The following is a 17,264-nucleotide window of genomic DNA, read 5'->3' as shown; positions in this document are numbered from 1 at the left end:
GGGCTATACCTGAACTGCAGTGCAGATCCAGCAGGACACAACATGCAGCATGCATCCCAGACTGATCCCCCGTGTGGTGTGCAGCAAATGCAGCCAGTCCAGAACCACACACTGGCTCTGGGGCTCGCTGTGCATGTGCGGCCAGCATGGGGCACACACAGGCAAGACAGCAGGGCTGTGCAAAGCTTTGGTCTCTGGTTTGATTCGGTGGAGATTCAGCCTGATTTGGTGGCCGAATATCTGAATCCAAATCAAATCAGAGAACCTTTTAATCTCTCTGAATCAAATCATAATGCTCCAAATCAATTCGGAGAGATTTGGCAATTCGGACACAGACACAGCTTTGAATGTTTTTGCTACATACCTCTAGGTAGCTGGCGCTTGTGAATACTGTGATGCTGGGGTGCATAGAGTGTCCCACAGAAGCGCGAGGGGCTCCCAAGCACGCTTGGCAGCAGACTTGGAAGTGGGCCAGAAGCACTCCTGGTCCACTTCCCAGTCCACCGGGGAGCGTGCTGGCCCCCCAGCCATGGCCCTCCGGCTTGGTGCCTCCTGGGTGGGTGGGGGGCACCCGTGATCCCCCAGCACACTCCCCAGCAGACCCGGAAGTACGTCCTGTCCACTTCTGGGTTCACTGCCGAGCATGTGGAGGGCCCCCCCCACACTCCTGTGGGACGCTCCATGCATCCCAGCATCGCAGCAATCCTGAACCATGCCTCAATGTATGTAGAAAAAACTTTTAAAGCTGTGTCTATGTCCAAATCAGCATCAAATATTCAGATTCGGATTTGGCTGAATCAAATCAGGGACAGTGATCTGAATCAATGAATTGAATCACTGTCCCTGATTCGGGCCAAATCCGAATCGAATAGGGCCTGCTTCGCACACCCCTACTAGACAGAGTGCTGCACATGGCATATGGGGTTCAAGGTGTGGGCTGCATGCAGTGCCCTGGACCAACCCCTTGTCCTGCCTGCAGCACCAGGTCCAGCCTACACAGCGAGGTAAAATATGCCCCAGGTTGGCCCTGCATGCCACGTGCACAGCAAGCCCTTAGGCCAGCACATGCTGTGCGTGGCATGCAGTTCTGAACCCAACACTGCGAATGCTGCATGGGGTATCATCTCAGTCCAGGCCACAAACCAGCCCAGTAACACTCACCCAGCCTCTGGAGCCAGACGGAGTTTGACACCCTTGTTTTATAATATGTCACTAGAAAGGTCATCTTCCCTGTATTTGCCTTAAACTCTTGGACTTAATCTGCAACCACTAAGGCAGCAGTAACCCCACCTTAGTTCAGATTGAATAAAATAAAGGTTTATTATGTCACTTTGCTAGCATTTCATTAGCTTGCGAAGATAAAAGCCAAATTAATAAAAACCATTAATTTCTCAAATTTTACTGATCTGCACTGAGTATAAATTTATTTTCAGAAATGAGTGAAATAAGCAAAAATTGAAATATAGTTTTTATTTCTGTTTAAGGATAATATATGTACAACCTTAGCAGTAAGTAATAAAACATAATGATAGGAAAACCACAAGGTAAAAATTTTAACTTCACATTAAGGTTATTCCTCAGTTTTCGCAGTCTCACTGTGTTAACTGCAAACAGAAGAAGCAAAGGTAGAACTATGAAAAAAACCCTCTCAGGCAGGGACACAGGAATTTAAAGCATTTAAGTGTTCTCAGATCAAGCTGCAGGTGTCTGTTAAAAGAAGTGGGGCAGGAGTTTATCATCCTACATGACAGGGGGAAAAAAAGTGGCTTTATATTTGTTTGCCCTCAATCAACAACCATGAAGGAGAGTTGAAAGTTGTAGAATTTTGTCTCTCCACTAAGTACACAGTAAGAAGTTTGCCTCCTCTGGCAGTGACCTCTATGCTGTACTGATCAAAAGGAAACAAGCCACAGAAGAATAGAGAAGCTGATAAAACACAGTAAGATTTCTAGATTGTTTAGCTGAACAAGGACACCATCCTGCCATCAAAATAAGTTAAACATGAGGTGCTTTATGCAACAGAGCTATCCTTGCTCCTCTTGCATGATGAAAAACCTCACTTTCATATGCCCAATCTACTTGTGATCCTACTTGGCACTCTTGCAAAACAAGCCTTGATTTACCAGTTGGATAACTACGAATCAGAGTTCCTTCTGCAGCACGACCTTGGGCAAAATGCTTCACCCATTTGTGCTTCAGCTTCTCTCCCTATAAAATATCTTCTGGCCTCACAGAAAAATTACATTCATATTTAAGGGTCTCTTTCCACTTATAGGCATTACTTAATTCAACAGATTATTTTTATTGTACCAGAAGGACCACCCCAATTCCAAATACAATTTCCAAACAGAAATCCCATATTCTCCCTTATATGATGTCCATCGTTCTATTCTTTTCCCATTCTCTGCAGCTGACAAGGCTTCCATATGGCAGTCAGTGATAAACCCATAAGCTAAAGAAAAAGTCTCCTCTTACAGCGGACTATGAATTTATTTGATACGAGCTGAATTAATATAAAACAATTAACTAAACTTATTTTTTAGTAATTTGTATCATATAACATTACACTTAAAAAAGAAAAAAAGAAGCTACCTTGAGTTCCTTAACGGCTACAATGAAAGCTGGAAAATGTAACAACATCATTCAGCGTAGAATGCAAAAGGCCGCACATATACTAAGGGGGTGAGCTGCATTTACTAAATGCATTAGCTAACACAGTGGTGGCTAACCTTTCTGGCAGGCACACCACAAATTAGCCCCATACCTTCCGAGTGCTGCTCTGTTTTCTGCTCCCTGCCTGACCTGCCCACTGTGCTGCTTGTCCCCTCCTCAAATCTGCTGCTTGCCACACTTAGAGGCTGCCCATAGCACCAACAGCTTGTCCACCCCTGGGCTACCACACAAAATAATATTTTTAACATCAGTTAGTACCTAATGTAGACAAAGATTGGAGTATTTAAAACTTGTTAACTGGCTGTGGTCAGTGCTAGTAGACAGCCACGTGCCCACTCCTTAAAAAACATGCATCTATGGAGGCATCTTAAGTTAGGCATCAAAAAAACAAAATCACTCAAGCAAATCTTACTTGGGTCAAAATTTAAGGCTGCATTTGTATTTTTGTAATATCTCAACCTCTTTCTAGTCATCCATGTGAATGATCTCTTTGTGCCTGTGTCCAGTCTAATAAAGACCAGCCCTGAAGACTTTGGGAGTGTTTGTTAAGGGGTAGGCAAGCATAGCATAACAACTGTTACAATGAAAGTACATATCTGGTAACTTACTTTGTATTTTCCAAGGTCTTTTGCATTTTCTTGGTCATCTTCTCAATGGCAGCCTGTCTCTTCCCCTCTGGAAGGAGATCTATTTTGTTCAGAACTACTACCATCTTCTGGCAAGCAATTTGTCCAATCACTAAGCACTCTGCTGACTGAGTCTGCATCCCTTTTGTCACATCTATTACAAGCATCATCAAATCAATAATCTGGGCACCTGGAGGAGAATTCAGAATCAGTATTAGGTCAGCATTATAGGATTAGAGACTACCTTTCCAGAATATTTTTCTAAAAATAAAAACAAAAACAACCTTGCATATTTTAAATATCTAAACCATATTTGTATACATTATAAATAGATGTTGTATGTATAAATAAAAATGCATAAGCAATGTGAAAATCTAACATATGGCTTTGTTCAGTGTCACTTGAAGACACAGGGAAATTTAAGTTGCCATGGAACAAAACTGAGCCTATACAAAGAAACCTGATGGTATTATTAAAGTTTAGCTAATGCTCCGTATTGACAGCTTTACATTAAGAACTTGGAAAAAGCATAAGTGATCTTCACCGCAGCATAAACCTAAGGCATATGGGTCTCAACTAGTTTGGTAACACAACACAACCAGATGAATAGGCTATAGTGAAAGGTATGCTGATTACTAGGGCTGTGCGAAATTTTGGCAGCCGTTTTGTTTTGGAGGTGTTTCGGCCCATTTCAGCACCCAAAACACGGAATCCAAAATGAAACAGAAGGCTCAGAAACATCTCCGAAACGAAACAGAACCATCCAAAACTTTTTGGAAATGTTTCGGATGTTTCAGAAGCGCCCCTGGGAAGAGCAGCCCTCCTTTTAAAGGGCTGGAAGGCTGGTGCTGGGTGGGGGATGGGGCCAGGCAGGGCAGCCATGGGAACTTCTCCTGTGGCTCCCCGCACTGGGGCAGAAGTAGGTACAGCCAGAGGAGCCGTGGGAGAAGCCCCCATGGCTGCCATCCCCTGGCCCACCCCCAGCCTCTGAGCACTTAAAAAAATAAAAAATAAAAAAGCCCTGTAACTCCCCAGCTGCAGTAGCGGGGATCAGGGCCTCTGAGGGCTTGTGGCAGAGCCCCCCCCGCCACAGTTCACAGCAGTGGGGGGCACTAGGGATCGCCCCCACACTTGGCACCCGCACAACAGCTGTCACATCACACAGGTGCAGTGCAGCTTGGCAGGACGCCGGGTGCTGTCTGGGAGCTGGGGTGACTCCAGCACTCAGCCAGAGCCTAGCACCACTCAGCCCCAGCTCCCAGACAGTGCACAGTGCCCTGCAAATCCCCGCTGCACCCGCACCATAGGACAGCTGCCACATGGGTGTCAGGCGGGAGGGGGCGATCCCTGCTGCCTCCCACTGCTCCATGCTCTGCGAGGGGTGCTGATTTGATTTTGAGGATATTCGGCCTGATTTGGCGGCAGAATCTCCGAATCCAATTAAAAGGAGACCAAAAAGGTCTGGATCGATTCGGAAAAGATTCAGAGAGCTTCAGAGATTCAGGCTTGCTGCCACAGGGAGCTGGAGCTGGACCCAGACTCCGTGCCGTTAAGTAGGGGGTGGGGGAGGGAACTATGGGAGGACCCCTGCCAGGCCACTTCCTCTGCCTGCTCCCCCAGCTCCCAAGAGTGCCCCCCGACCTGTGCCCACTCTCCCAGCCCCCACCATGGCTGTCCCGCCCAGCCCAGCTCCCAGTGCTTTAAAAAAAAGAGCCCCCACTAACCAGCTGCTGCAAGGCAGGGGGTGATCTCTGCTGCTCCCCACTGCATGGGGGGCTTTGCCATGAGCCTCTTAACCCCCACCCACTCCCCCAGTCCCGCCATGGCTGCCTTGCCCACCCCAGCTCCCAGCTCTTTAAGAAGAAGAAGAAAGGGAAAAAAAGCCCCACACTCAGCGGCTGCTACAGAAGCCATCGGGGCTTCTGGGGGCTTTTTATTTATTTTTTTAAAGGGCTGGGAGCTTGGGCCAGGAGAACAGGCAGGGGATGGGGGCTCATGACAGAGCCCCCCACGCAGCATGGGGCAGCAGAGATCGCCAGTGAGTGCCAGGCTTTTTTTTTCAAATAGCTGGGAGCTGGGGTCAGGCAGGGCAGCCACTGACAGGGTAATTCGACTGATTCGGCTGAGGCCGAACGTCTGAATCAGATTTGGCCCAATCGATTTGGGACAGTGATTTGAATCACCAAATCAAATCACTGTCCCGCAAACTGGCCAAACCCAAAGCAAATGCTAGCTGTTTCACACAGGCCTACTGATTACCCCCCGGTCCTATACCACAAAGGACAACCAGGGTAGGCATTTCATGCTGCTGTAGAGACAAACCAATATTGTATAATTTAACTGACACACACAAAATGGGTCAGCTTTCAGAACCTAAATTCCCTTTATACAATGCAAGAGCATAATATTGAAACTACATTTGATCCCATCATAGCACCCAACATGGGTTACTTTTCAGTATCTTCACTGGGTTGGAAACTATGGCTCTCGGTTGGTTTGAAGACAGAATTAATATAACAGAAACACTTTGCAGAGCAGGACTTGTTTAAAAGGATGCTACTACATAAAGAAGAAAATTAAGTCCTGCTGCACTAGTCTTAACTTGAACCAGGGTAAAGCCAACAGGACTAGGGGGGGGAAAACAATCACAGGACAAAATGACTAAGGAAAGAAATATCTAAAGCTTTTGCAACTGAAGAGTGACCTTTCTCCTCTTCTACCAAATTTTAAGTCTAGATTTAGAAGTTAGACATTTGCATCAAATCTAAATATCTTAAAACAAGTTTTAAAATCTCCTAATGCATACACTTTCCAAAGGTTGAGGGAATCTCCCAATACATATACTCCTAATGCATATACTTTCCAAAGGTTGGTTTAACACCATAATGTGTTGTCATTTACTTCTAATTAAAGCCTGTACAGTAGATTTCAGTAACAGCTGAATAAATACAGGCAGTTTCCCACATCCCCTTTCTTTCAATGAGAGGGATGTCACTCACATTTAATTTAAATGCATCTAAAGAGCACAGGGCCTTGCTTTTTTCCTTCAATTTCTATTGGGTTCTGCAAGTTCTGAATATTTTAAGTGAAGATTTCAGAACTGTTTTTATTTAAACCAGATCTTCTGATGACTAGAGAGCTATGGGCATTGCACTGCCCACATTCAGGCCCTTTCTATCTCATTCTGGCTAGAATACTGACACATAGCTGATGAGCAACCAAAGATGTGCATCAGTTACACTACTCTAACACAGCGTCCGAAGGTATCTTGCAGATGAAGCGTTAAAATGCCATGTGTAACAGACCTTAATATTGTCAAGATTCACTAGAAACATTAAAAGGTCTAAAACTGAATTAGCAGAGAGCTGCAATGCCTTTAAAAAAAATCTTGGGGGGAGAGGGAATAAAACAAAAAAAATGCTAAAACAAATTTAAGTGACCAAACCAGGGTCATTATTTACCAAATCCAGAACTTCTGTTTTCAATGCCGCTAACACTTGACCAAAACTTCTGATGAGAAGAAATTAACGTGATGGTTCTTTTCCTCCCTGTGACCCCTTTTTTTGTTTAATCTTTACAATAGCATCACATGGAAACAGCCAGCCCTGTTGAGAATTCCCATGAACCCCAGATAGAAAATCATTCTGAGATGGAGTGCCTGGGTGAGTGAGTGGGTGGGAAGCGGAGCAGGAAAAATTAACAGTTATAAATGACTATTTTCAACCTATCAAAGCTTTTTATTTTGGAAGAGGGAATGCAGAATCCTTTAAAGCTACAGCTGGGGCTTTATTGCAGTAGTGAAGTTCCTGCAGGAATTTTACCAATCACTTCAAAAACTGTGCAAGACAAACTTGTACTGTTCCTCCAAATGCATATTCTATGTTTATGGCAGCAACTGTTTTAAATGTTTGGGTTTTTTTAAATACAATGGGAAAAAAATGTTTTTTTTCAGGGAAACAGAATTGGGCTTGAAGATAATGAACCTCACACAAAAGTGGTGTAGTTAAAAAAAAATAATACAAGTCTATGGGTTGTTAGACCTGAATAACTCCATACTTTAAGTGGGGGGGGAAATATTCTAGATGAAAGAATTATAATATTACATTTGTAAGTTCGTGAAGCGGGGGGGGGGGGGGGGGTTATATAACAGTAATATGACACTAATGTTTTCTACTAAGCTTTATTGCGTAGTAACTCTTGCTACACAGCTGATGCCTGTTAAAATGAATGGGAATTCGTTAAGTTAAATATGATGACAGCTAATAATGAGACTGTTAAGTCATATAACTATCAAAATAATGGCTGTGGTGTATGATTTAGGTCACCTATTGTGACTGCCATGGTATGGCAAGCACAGTTTTCAACAGACGCACAACACCCAAGTTCTAACCTCAGTTACACCATATAGAGTAACCAAGATCAGAGTCTGGCCTCCTGAGAACAGCAGCTAATTTGACATACCATAGGCTGCAATATCTAGGAGAACTGACAACAGACATCCCTTAGACATAAAGTAAGAGAAGTTCTTTGGTGGATCTTCTTCATGATGTATGCAGTACTTCTTACTTTTTCCCTGCTCTGCATGCTAACTGGTCTCAGCTAATAATGAATGACATATTCACTACATGCAGTAATCAGAAGACAGTAAACACATCCTAGCAGAGTATCTAAACTGAATGGCAAGCAGAAAGTTTCACTGCAATTACAGCATAAAGGGGAGGATGAAGCAATTGCAGCATCCTTTCTTAGAAAGCAATCTCTTCTTGATATGAGCTATGTTTTTGTAGCATCTGACGAGGCAGCTGTTGCCTACGAAATCTCATGCCTCTCTGAACCAGTTAGTCTCCAAGTGCTACCCTACCTTCTGCATGTCTCGTGACTTTGCACAGCCCATAACACTAAACGATTCCTGAAGTAGAGGGTACCCACGGGCACTGTTGTAGTGTAAATAATGAAATATAATAGATCTTCAACTTTCCCACCTCTAGACCATTCTGCAAAAGTTCTTCTCAATACATGCTAGTGTCCTTTCCAAACCCATATTACTCCTCTGCCTACTTCTCAGTTTGGTTTCATTCTGCAGAGGGTTCCTTTCACTCCTTGTGGTCCCTTCATCATAGTGAGATATTTAGCAAAACAGTAATATGGGAAACACAGGACAAGATGACCAGTAAGATTGCTCAGTTAATTTATAGCAAAAATAAGTAGAACTCCAAATCATATATAAAAACTGAGATGTCCTTCTCTAGTATACCATACAGGTAATAAAAACCTGAGAAACAATTAGCCTCCAAGGTACAAAACAACCAACTCTCCACAAGGCTGAATTTCTGTCAACAAGAATATTGTTTACATGGACTTTTCTCCCATATCCCAGGATTTAAGTAATAAGGTAAATAAAGTATGGATGAAGTCAAATAAGTGTACTAAGAATAAAACCTTACTTGGAGCAGACTCTTAATTCATGTATGAAAACATCATTGCCATAGCAGCAGGGACATCAGAAACAAAAAATAAAACAAGGTGATGCTATTTCACAAGAGAACCTGCACAATTTATTCAGAAAACATCTTCCACAGTGACTCCGTGGAAAAAAGGGAATAAATAGTTGCTGAGCTGCTTCAGCTTATCAAAGGATACTGTCCAATACACATAAGAGAAGCGATCTCAGAGAGATGTGAGAGTTCCTCCAAATCACAAAGGCAAACGGATGAATCCAAATGAAGCAGAGATGCATGCAGAGGACAGATCCACATATAAGGAAGCACAGTGAACACAAAGGCCCTCCCCCCCATATTTATCCAAATCCAAGACAACCTTGAATATAAGACGTCCCCCCAATAATAAAGATTCCATATATGGAAGATTACAAATTTGTTACAGCTTTCCATTTACAGAATCTAACTCCTGGAGGGTCATCTTAAATTATACTCCCCCACCGCTACAACAGGGAAAGCAGCAGCACAGGAAGCAGGTGGCTTGACTCCAGCCAGGAGAATGGAGCACATGGGGGCTCCAGCCCCTGCCCTAGACAAGCAGCAGCAGCAACTCTGACCCCACTCTGGCCACCCCACTGCCCACCCCTAGATCTACCACAACTGCTGCTAACTCCACAGCTGCTAAGTCCAGGAAGCAGCGGTGACAGCAGCTCTAGCCCCAGGCAGGTGGTGCTCCAGCTCTAGCTCTGGGTTGGGGCCAGAGCCGCAGCCAATGCCTTCTCCAAGCCGGTACTCAAATCCAAGATGCATGCCTCCCCCTCCCCCCATACTGAATGGGGCAGGGGGGGATTCTTGTTTTAGATTCAAGAAACTATGGTATATAACATTTCTCTTAGGGACAGTTTCAGATGTCAGACCAAACTAGTTTAAAATTAAAGTATAAGTAATCAAAAAGAAGCATCTTAGAAAAACAAGTATGCTGCAGCCTTCTAGCTGCTATTTCATGCATGAAAGAGAGGTGTTGGAGCTTATTCAGAAAGATATAAAGAAAGAAAAAAGGATTCCTGAAATATAATTTCCCACTTAGCCTGAAAATGGAAGGTCAAGTACCAGTATCCTTCTGGGGATGACATACAGCCCAGAGACATGGGTCTGCAACAAGAAAATGAAACAGAAACTAGTTTCATTTGAAGAAGTGGAAGAGGTGGAGAGAGATGGGAATTATATTGCAAGATAAGAAACCAAACCAAGGGGAACAAAGTAAAGCAATAGAAATCTACTAAGTCAAAAAAATGACAATAAAAGATGATAAAAGGTGAGCAAAGTCTCTGGATGACAGCCAAAGATGGGAAAAAGGAACAAGACTAGCAACAAAGTACAAGACAGAAAACTAGCAAAACAGCCGGCCAAACTGGGAGGCAGCAGAATTTATCATTACCAGGAAATTGACAGGAGAATGAAAATTTAGAGATGTTCTTTAAGTGAAAAATGATCTAAACCATCCCTTATGTTAGTATAATAACATAAACTCATCCCTTACTTTAAAATACTCAAGTCCAAAACATCCTTGGCAATGTAAAGTTGCTTTAAAACTTTGGAAAGTGCTGTACTGTGAATAGCTGGCAGAGAGTTGATAATTTATAACTGCCATTGTCTGGAGTTTGTAGTACACATGCTTAGCAGAGGTCTAGGCCAGAGGGTTGAGGCTTACATGTAACATTTTAGGCAGTGCCTAAAGATGTAGTTTCTGCTGTGACATAAGTAGAGTACCAGCAACTAGAAGCATCTGCAGTTGAAGTAAATTTAGCTTGAGCGAAAAGGTCAAAGGCAGCTTGACACATATAAATGATGGACATGTAGCCTTAGGTCATACAGAAACTAGAGTAAAGAACAAGCAAAACAGGTCATTGCCACGCCCGCATCAGTGCTGGGAGCGGGAGCTCTGCCCTGTTGTCACTTGCCAGCCGGTGCGCAGGGCACAGGAAGCGAGTGCGGCAGAGCTGGGAGTGGGGTCTATGCCCTGCTGCCGCTTACCCCTTTCTGCCTGGGAGCAAGCTACGCCCGCATCCCAACCCTCCCGGGCAAATGGCAGCAGGGCAGAGCCCCCACTCCAGCACTACCATGCTCACATCCCGCGCCGCCACCCCAGCTGTGCAGCTTGTCCCAGCCCCAGCCCCAATTCCTCCCTCCCTCATGCCTCTTCCCTCCTCCAACCCCAACAGACTTAGCAGCTGAAGGCAGCTGTCAGCTGCCTGTTTAGTCTATGGCCACATCTCCGAATCTTTTCCAAAGCTTTTCCAAATGGATTTGGATGCTTCAAATCAATTCAGAGCTTTTACTTAATCTCCTGATTTGACTCGGATTCAGAGATTCGGTCCCCGAATTGGACCAAATCTCCTCCGAATTGAATCAGCTACCGAAGCTTTGCACAGCCCTAGCAGCAACATCAGCTGATTGAGCCTCTGCTCGGGGACCTGGAGGTAAGGGAAGGAGCTATGAGGAGGTGGAGGCTCCTGTTGTCTTGGGCGAGACATGAAACTGCACCCTGCTGGGGAAGGGTGGCCTGATGAGACTCTTAGTGGCGTGGGAGCCCCCAGGAAATGCCAAGCCAGTTACCTCCCCAGTGAAAGGCACGAAGGGGCACCTAATAACCCCAGCCCTACATCCCTGGTAGTTCCAGCAGAGCAGGGGGAGCCCAGGCTAGTTAGGAGCCCTGAGGCAGAGTCCAGGCTGGAAGATGGACTGGAGCCATGCCCAGGCAGCAGGGTAAAACCTGGGGGCACAAGTAGAGGCCCTGAGAGAGAGGGGCAATGGATAGAGAGGCCCTGAGAGATAGGGGCATAGTGAAGAGGAAAGAGGCCCAGCGGGGGCATGAAAGACCAGTGTGGGGCCAGGAGCGAAGTAGGCTAACAGTTACAGAGTCACTCAACAAACATTCAGATGAGGGTAGTGGGAGATACCCGACAGACTGGGCTGGGGCTGACCGAGGCATTGAGAGACGAGCCTGAAGCCAGAGAAGCCAGGTGTTATGAATGTGGCCCAGGAGAGAGGGCAGCATGCAAGAGGCTGGGTGAGAGCAAGCAAAGTGAATGGGACCCCAGTGAGAGAGGGGTGGCACGCCTTCGAGACAGTATGGTAGAGCTACAGCTATGTGCCCAGTATGCTAGGCCGGAGAGGTAACACACAGTGGAACATCTGCGAGGCATAGGGCACACACAGGGATGGTTGGAGCGTGTACTTATGGCCCTAGTCATCAGGGCATACAAAAGGTAGTTTCTCACTCAAATAACAGCTGAACTTTATTTTCATTAAGACATAGCAGGAAAGTGGAGCGGGCAGACTGCCCAAAGACAGGGGAAGACCAGAAGCGGAGACTTGCCCGGGAAGGTAACCCTGTTGCAAGCAGGAACCATAAGGAAGTGGGAAGTGGATATCCAAATAGGGGAGTGGGGAGGGCAAGGAGGAGATCCTCCCAAGAAGTGGGCAATAGAGTAACAGTATAAATAATGCATTCCAGTGAGCATACTCGATGACATGCAAATGGTCGCAAAGCTTCCTCATGTGTGTGGATGAGCTATCTGACTCAAGAAGTCTATGGACTGACAAGAGGCAAAGCGCTGCTCAACCTGGTACTGGCAACGGGGGATGACTTAATCAGTGACCTAACAACCAAAGGGCAGCTGGGAGACAGTGACCATGAACTGATCATCTTCACCATCCGCTGTAAAGCAGGCAAGTCAGTCAGCAAAGCAGAAGTCCTCGGCTTCAGGAAAGCTGACTTTGACAAGCTCAGGAGGCTTGCTGGTGAGGCCCTAAGGGATCACGACCCAAGGAGGGGGAGGGAGAGGGATTCAGGAAGAGTGGTTGCTCCTCAAGGGAGTGCTCCTGAAAGCACAAGCAGTGTCTATCCCACCTCATAGGAAAGGCAGCAAAAGGGCACAGCAGACCCCTAGGCTCTTCGGGGAACTAGTGGACCTCCTGCATCTAAAAAGAAAGGCCTATAAAGGATGGATCCACACCAAAGGAGGAGTACTCTGCACTGGTCCAGGCCTATGGGGAGTGAACCAAGAAAGCCAAGGCTGTGACTGAACTCCAACTGGCTACACATATGAAGGACAATAAAAAGTCCTTTTTTAGATGTGGGGAGCCAGAGGAAAAGCAAGGATAACATTGAACCCCTGCTAAACCATATGGGTCAAATGACAATTGACGCCCAGGAAAAAGCCAACCTGCTCAACAGGAACTTTTTCACCAGCCCCAAGGGACGGCCCTGCTCAATACGGTATGGGACGGCCAGGGTGAGGGAGAACTGTTACCCGCCATCAATGTTGACCATGTGAAGGAACACCTTGAGAGGCTGGACACCTTTCAAGTCAGCTGGCCCAGACAGCTTACACCCCAGGGTACTTAAGGAGCTGGCAAGCATCATAGCTTAGCCACTGGCACAGATCTTCAAGAACTCATGGCACTCAGGTGAAGTGCCTGAGGATTGGAAGAAGGCCAATGTGGTGCCTATCTTCAAGAAAGGGAGAAAAGTAGACCCGGGGAACTACAGGCCCATCAGCCTAACCTCCAACTCTGGGAAGATCTTGAAGAAAATCATCAAAGAGACCATTCTTGACAAACTGGCTGAAGGCAACTTCTTGAGGGATAGCCAGCACGGGTTTGTTGTGGGTAGATCTTGCCTGACCAATCTCATCTCCTTCTATGACCAGGTAACATATCACCTGGTCAAGGGAGAAGAGATTGACGTCATATATCTCAGCTTTCAATCTGGTATCCCACGATCATCTTATAGAAAAACTGACCAAATGCGGACTCGGCTACATCACAGTCCACTGGCTGGGGAATTGGCTTCAAGGTCGGACAGAAGTCAATCATGTGGTGTGCCATGACCAGTGGGGTCCCCCAAGGCTCCATCCTTGGGCCTAGCCTTTTCAACATCTTCATTAATGATATGGACACTGGTGTCAGAAGCGGACTGGCCAAGTTCACTGATGACACCAATCTTTGGGGTAAAGCATCCATACCCGAGGACAGGATGGTGATCCAGGCCAACCCTGGCAGGCTCAGAAAATGGGTGGATGAAAACCTGATGGCCTTCAACTCCAAAAAATGCAAGGTACTCCACCTTGGGAAGAAAAACCCACAGCATGCTTATAGGTTCAGCAGTGCTACACTTGCTAGCACCACAGCCAAAATGAACTTGGGGGTCATGATTGACCACAAGATGAATATGAGCCACCAATGTGATGTTGCAGCTGGTAAAGCAAGCAAAACACTGGCTTGCATCCATAGATGCTTCTCTAGCAAATCCTAGGATGTTATCCTCCTGCTGTACTCAGCCTTGGTGAGGACACAGCTCGAGTACTGTAACCAGTTCTGTGCTTCACAATTTAAAAGGGATGTGGAGAAGCTTGAGAGAGTCCAGAGGAGAGCCACACGCAAGATCAGAGGGCAAGAGAACAGGCCTTATGAGGAGAGGCTGAGAGCTACGGGACTCTTCAATCTGGAAAAGCACAGGCTCAGGGGGGACCTGGTGGCTGCCTATAAGTATATAAGGGGTGTACATCGGGATCTGGGTGAATGCCTGTTCACCAGAGTGCCACATGGGATGACAAGGTCAAACAGTCACAAACTTCTCCAAGACCGTTTCAGGCTGGACATGAGGAAGAACTTCTTTACAGTCTGAGCCCTCAAGACCTCGAACAGACTGCCACCACAGGTGGTGCAAACACCTACTCTGAATTCCTTTAAGGGTCAATTGGCCATTTATCTTGCTGGGATCCTGTGACCCCAGCTGACTTCCTGCCCCTATGGCAGGGGGCTGGACTTAATGATCTTCCGAGGTCCCTTCCAGCCCTAATGTCTATGAAATCTATGAAATATTGCCATTGGGGAGGGAAAAATAATCAGGATGGTGACCATCTATTATATCATGAAACAGTGACCTCTGCTGCCTACTTCAATAAGACTGCTGGTTGTTCTTGTTTTAATTTTCTAGCCTCCGTATGATCACAGATGCTTTGTTTACTTGAACTTTTTACTAAAAGTATGTAATTGCACTTGAGTGACTTGGGATCCTCCATCTAACCACAACTGAGCTTCTTTAGCAATTAATTTCAAGAATGCACCCTGCCAAGCTGCTGTAGGCTAAGTTCTGGTGAATCTAATTGACATGGATAGCACAATTTAAGACTAGCCTAACAAAGCCCTCATGTTAGGAGGCTGTGCATCTGTTTAGTTGGTGCCAAAAATCAACTTCACCAGTGAGCTTCCTCCATCATCTGATCATGTCACTTATTTATGCAGTTTATCTACTATCCAACATAGGATTCTTATTTAAGGTTTTATATCATGTCAGCAACTTAACCAAGCATCTTATGATCTGTAGAGAGCAGCAATACTAAGCAAGCCAAAATAAAGTTTCCACTAGCTGAGCTGTTGGAAGATGTGCTTAAGCCTATATCAGACAGAGACTACTTTCTGCTGATACCCAGTCTGGCTCTTGAGACACAGCATCAAGGTTAGAAAGCCAAAAATGCAATGTACCTTGAAAAGGATATTGATGTTCCCAAAATATCTGCATTGAGTTTTATTATTTTTTAGAGCAGTAAGGAATCTTAAAAACAACTGAATTCCACTCTTCCTGCATTTCTACCAATTTGTTTCTTTGGATTTTTTCCTTATAATGAAAAGGAGACCTTATCCAAAATTCTGTACGCTTCAAGTAACAGAAGTAGAAAAAGAAATAATTGTTGCTTCCCCTTGATACCAGTACAACTCAACCCCCACAAAAACACATTGAAAGCTAATAAGGTTTTAAATAATTGATACACAGGATTGTGAGTTCAACACTGCTATAACAAGGCAATAAATAGCTGATTTTATGCACCATAACAAAGCAGAAGGCTGAAGTCCAGTCCCTACAATTCCTGGATGGTATTGTTTTGCAATCCTAAATTAAGGTGCTACAGTAGAAGTCATCCCAGGTTTCTTGTGCATGGCTCTGGGGTAGAATGTTTTGTGAAGACGTGGCCCAATCTATTATAGGTGTGCGTTCTTTAATGTGCAGAAAACATATGTAATCATGCTTTATAGGACAACCTATTACAACAAGGAGGGAATCCCCATCTCCTATGAACCAATTCCAACCCTGGCTCATCCAAGGTTATTATAGAGCTACATATAAACAAATTCAGCAATTAGGGCCCTGACCAGGCAATCTGTTGCATGTTGGTAAACTAAGGCGCCTCCAAAGAAGTCAAGGGGGCTTTGTACAGGTATAGTTTTTCACCCATTCATAGCTAATTGCAGAAACAGGAACTAAAGAAAGTACATTTCAGTTGTACTGTGATTTATAAGAGGCAAGAAAGGGCAGAGCTAAGTCCAGAAATCTCTCTCATCTTCCTAAATCAGCTCCAAGAGCCTGCTGTCATTGTCTTAAGTACAGAATATACATCATCAGAACAATCAAATTATAAACTCTAAACCAGTGATTCTCAACCAGGGTGTCGCAGCACCCTGAGGTGCACTGCGATCCTTTCGAGGATGCCATGGGGTGCCTCCCAATGTTAGCACTGTTAGGTGTGCAAATCAGGTTCACAGGATAAACCTAGGATTTCAAATAGGAACCCACAGTGTTAATATAATCCTGTCCTGTTGTGGTCTTTCTGAGTTCTGTGTGTCATAGAAATTGCTGTATTATTTTTCTGTAGTAAAAAATGAGTGTTAAATAAGAGGTGGCGTTATCCTAGGGGTGCCTATCCAAGTCAGATGAGAGGTGATTCGAGTCTAAACAGGTTGAGAACCACTTTTATAGACACTAATCTGACTTGCAGTTTTAGCAGGGCTGGAAGGCAAACCAAATTGCATTTTCTTTTGAAGAAAATATGCTATTTCTTTCCTATCAAATACAGAACAAGAAAATTAAAAGGGCTTTTTTTTTGGCAACCAGGGCTTAGAATTGCATCAGATCAAGAGATTTTCCCCCCAATCATTATCAATGTAAAAATGTGGTTGTCTTGGCTCTAAATACAGTAAAATCTGCACTAGTGAAGGAAAAGGGAAATAGGGTTGGGTTCCAGTGTGAATTAGTGAAGAGGTTTTGCATGCCACCCGAGCGCTGAACATAAGCATGGGATTCTGACTCCTTGCTTCTTTATGCTACTGTGTCCTGTTTCTGTTTGTGGTAATCTTTTTAGCTGACTTTGCACAAACAGTACAAGTCCTGTTCACAGGCAGTGAAAGGAAGCAGAAAATGGAATTTGAAATGTAGAAATAAAATAATTGTGGGCCATGGGCTATAATTTGATTTCATGCTTTACAAGGAAATGAAAGAGGACTTCCTTAAACATACTTTTTTTTTTATTATGCTTTTTACCATGTTAGGATTTCCTCTAGTGCAGAAGAGAAAATAGGATTGTAGAAAATGTGCCGTTCTCAAGTTATCATTGCTACTCAGGGGCAAAGCTCTGTTTTAATGTGCACTTCCCATTCTGGGGAAGAGGAAATTCTTCAATTAATA

General features: G+C 44.8%; 1 protein-coding gene across 2 annotated transcripts in view; it reads right to left on the bottom strand.

Moving 5' to 3' along the window:
* Positions 1-17,264, bottom strand: part of EEFSEC (eukaryotic elongation factor, selenocysteine-tRNA specific) — a 200,667-nt gene that overhangs the window by 142,937 nt on the left and 40,466 nt on the right. For both annotated transcript variants that reach the window (XM_059716048.1, XM_059716050.1), the window contains exon 2: positions 3,282-3,489. In XM_059716048.1, the coding sequence (XP_059572031.1) occupies positions 3,282-3,489 (208 nt within the window). The remainder of the gene's footprint in view (positions 1-3,281; positions 3,490-17,264) is intronic.

This window comes from Alligator mississippiensis, chromosome 12 (assembly GCF_030867095.1).
Source record: "Alligator mississippiensis isolate rAllMis1 chromosome 12, rAllMis1, whole genome shotgun sequence".
NCBI classification, from domain to species: Eukaryota; Metazoa; Chordata; order Crocodylia; family Alligatoridae; genus Alligator; species Alligator mississippiensis.
This window is presented reverse-complemented; position numbering and strand designations above follow the sequence as displayed.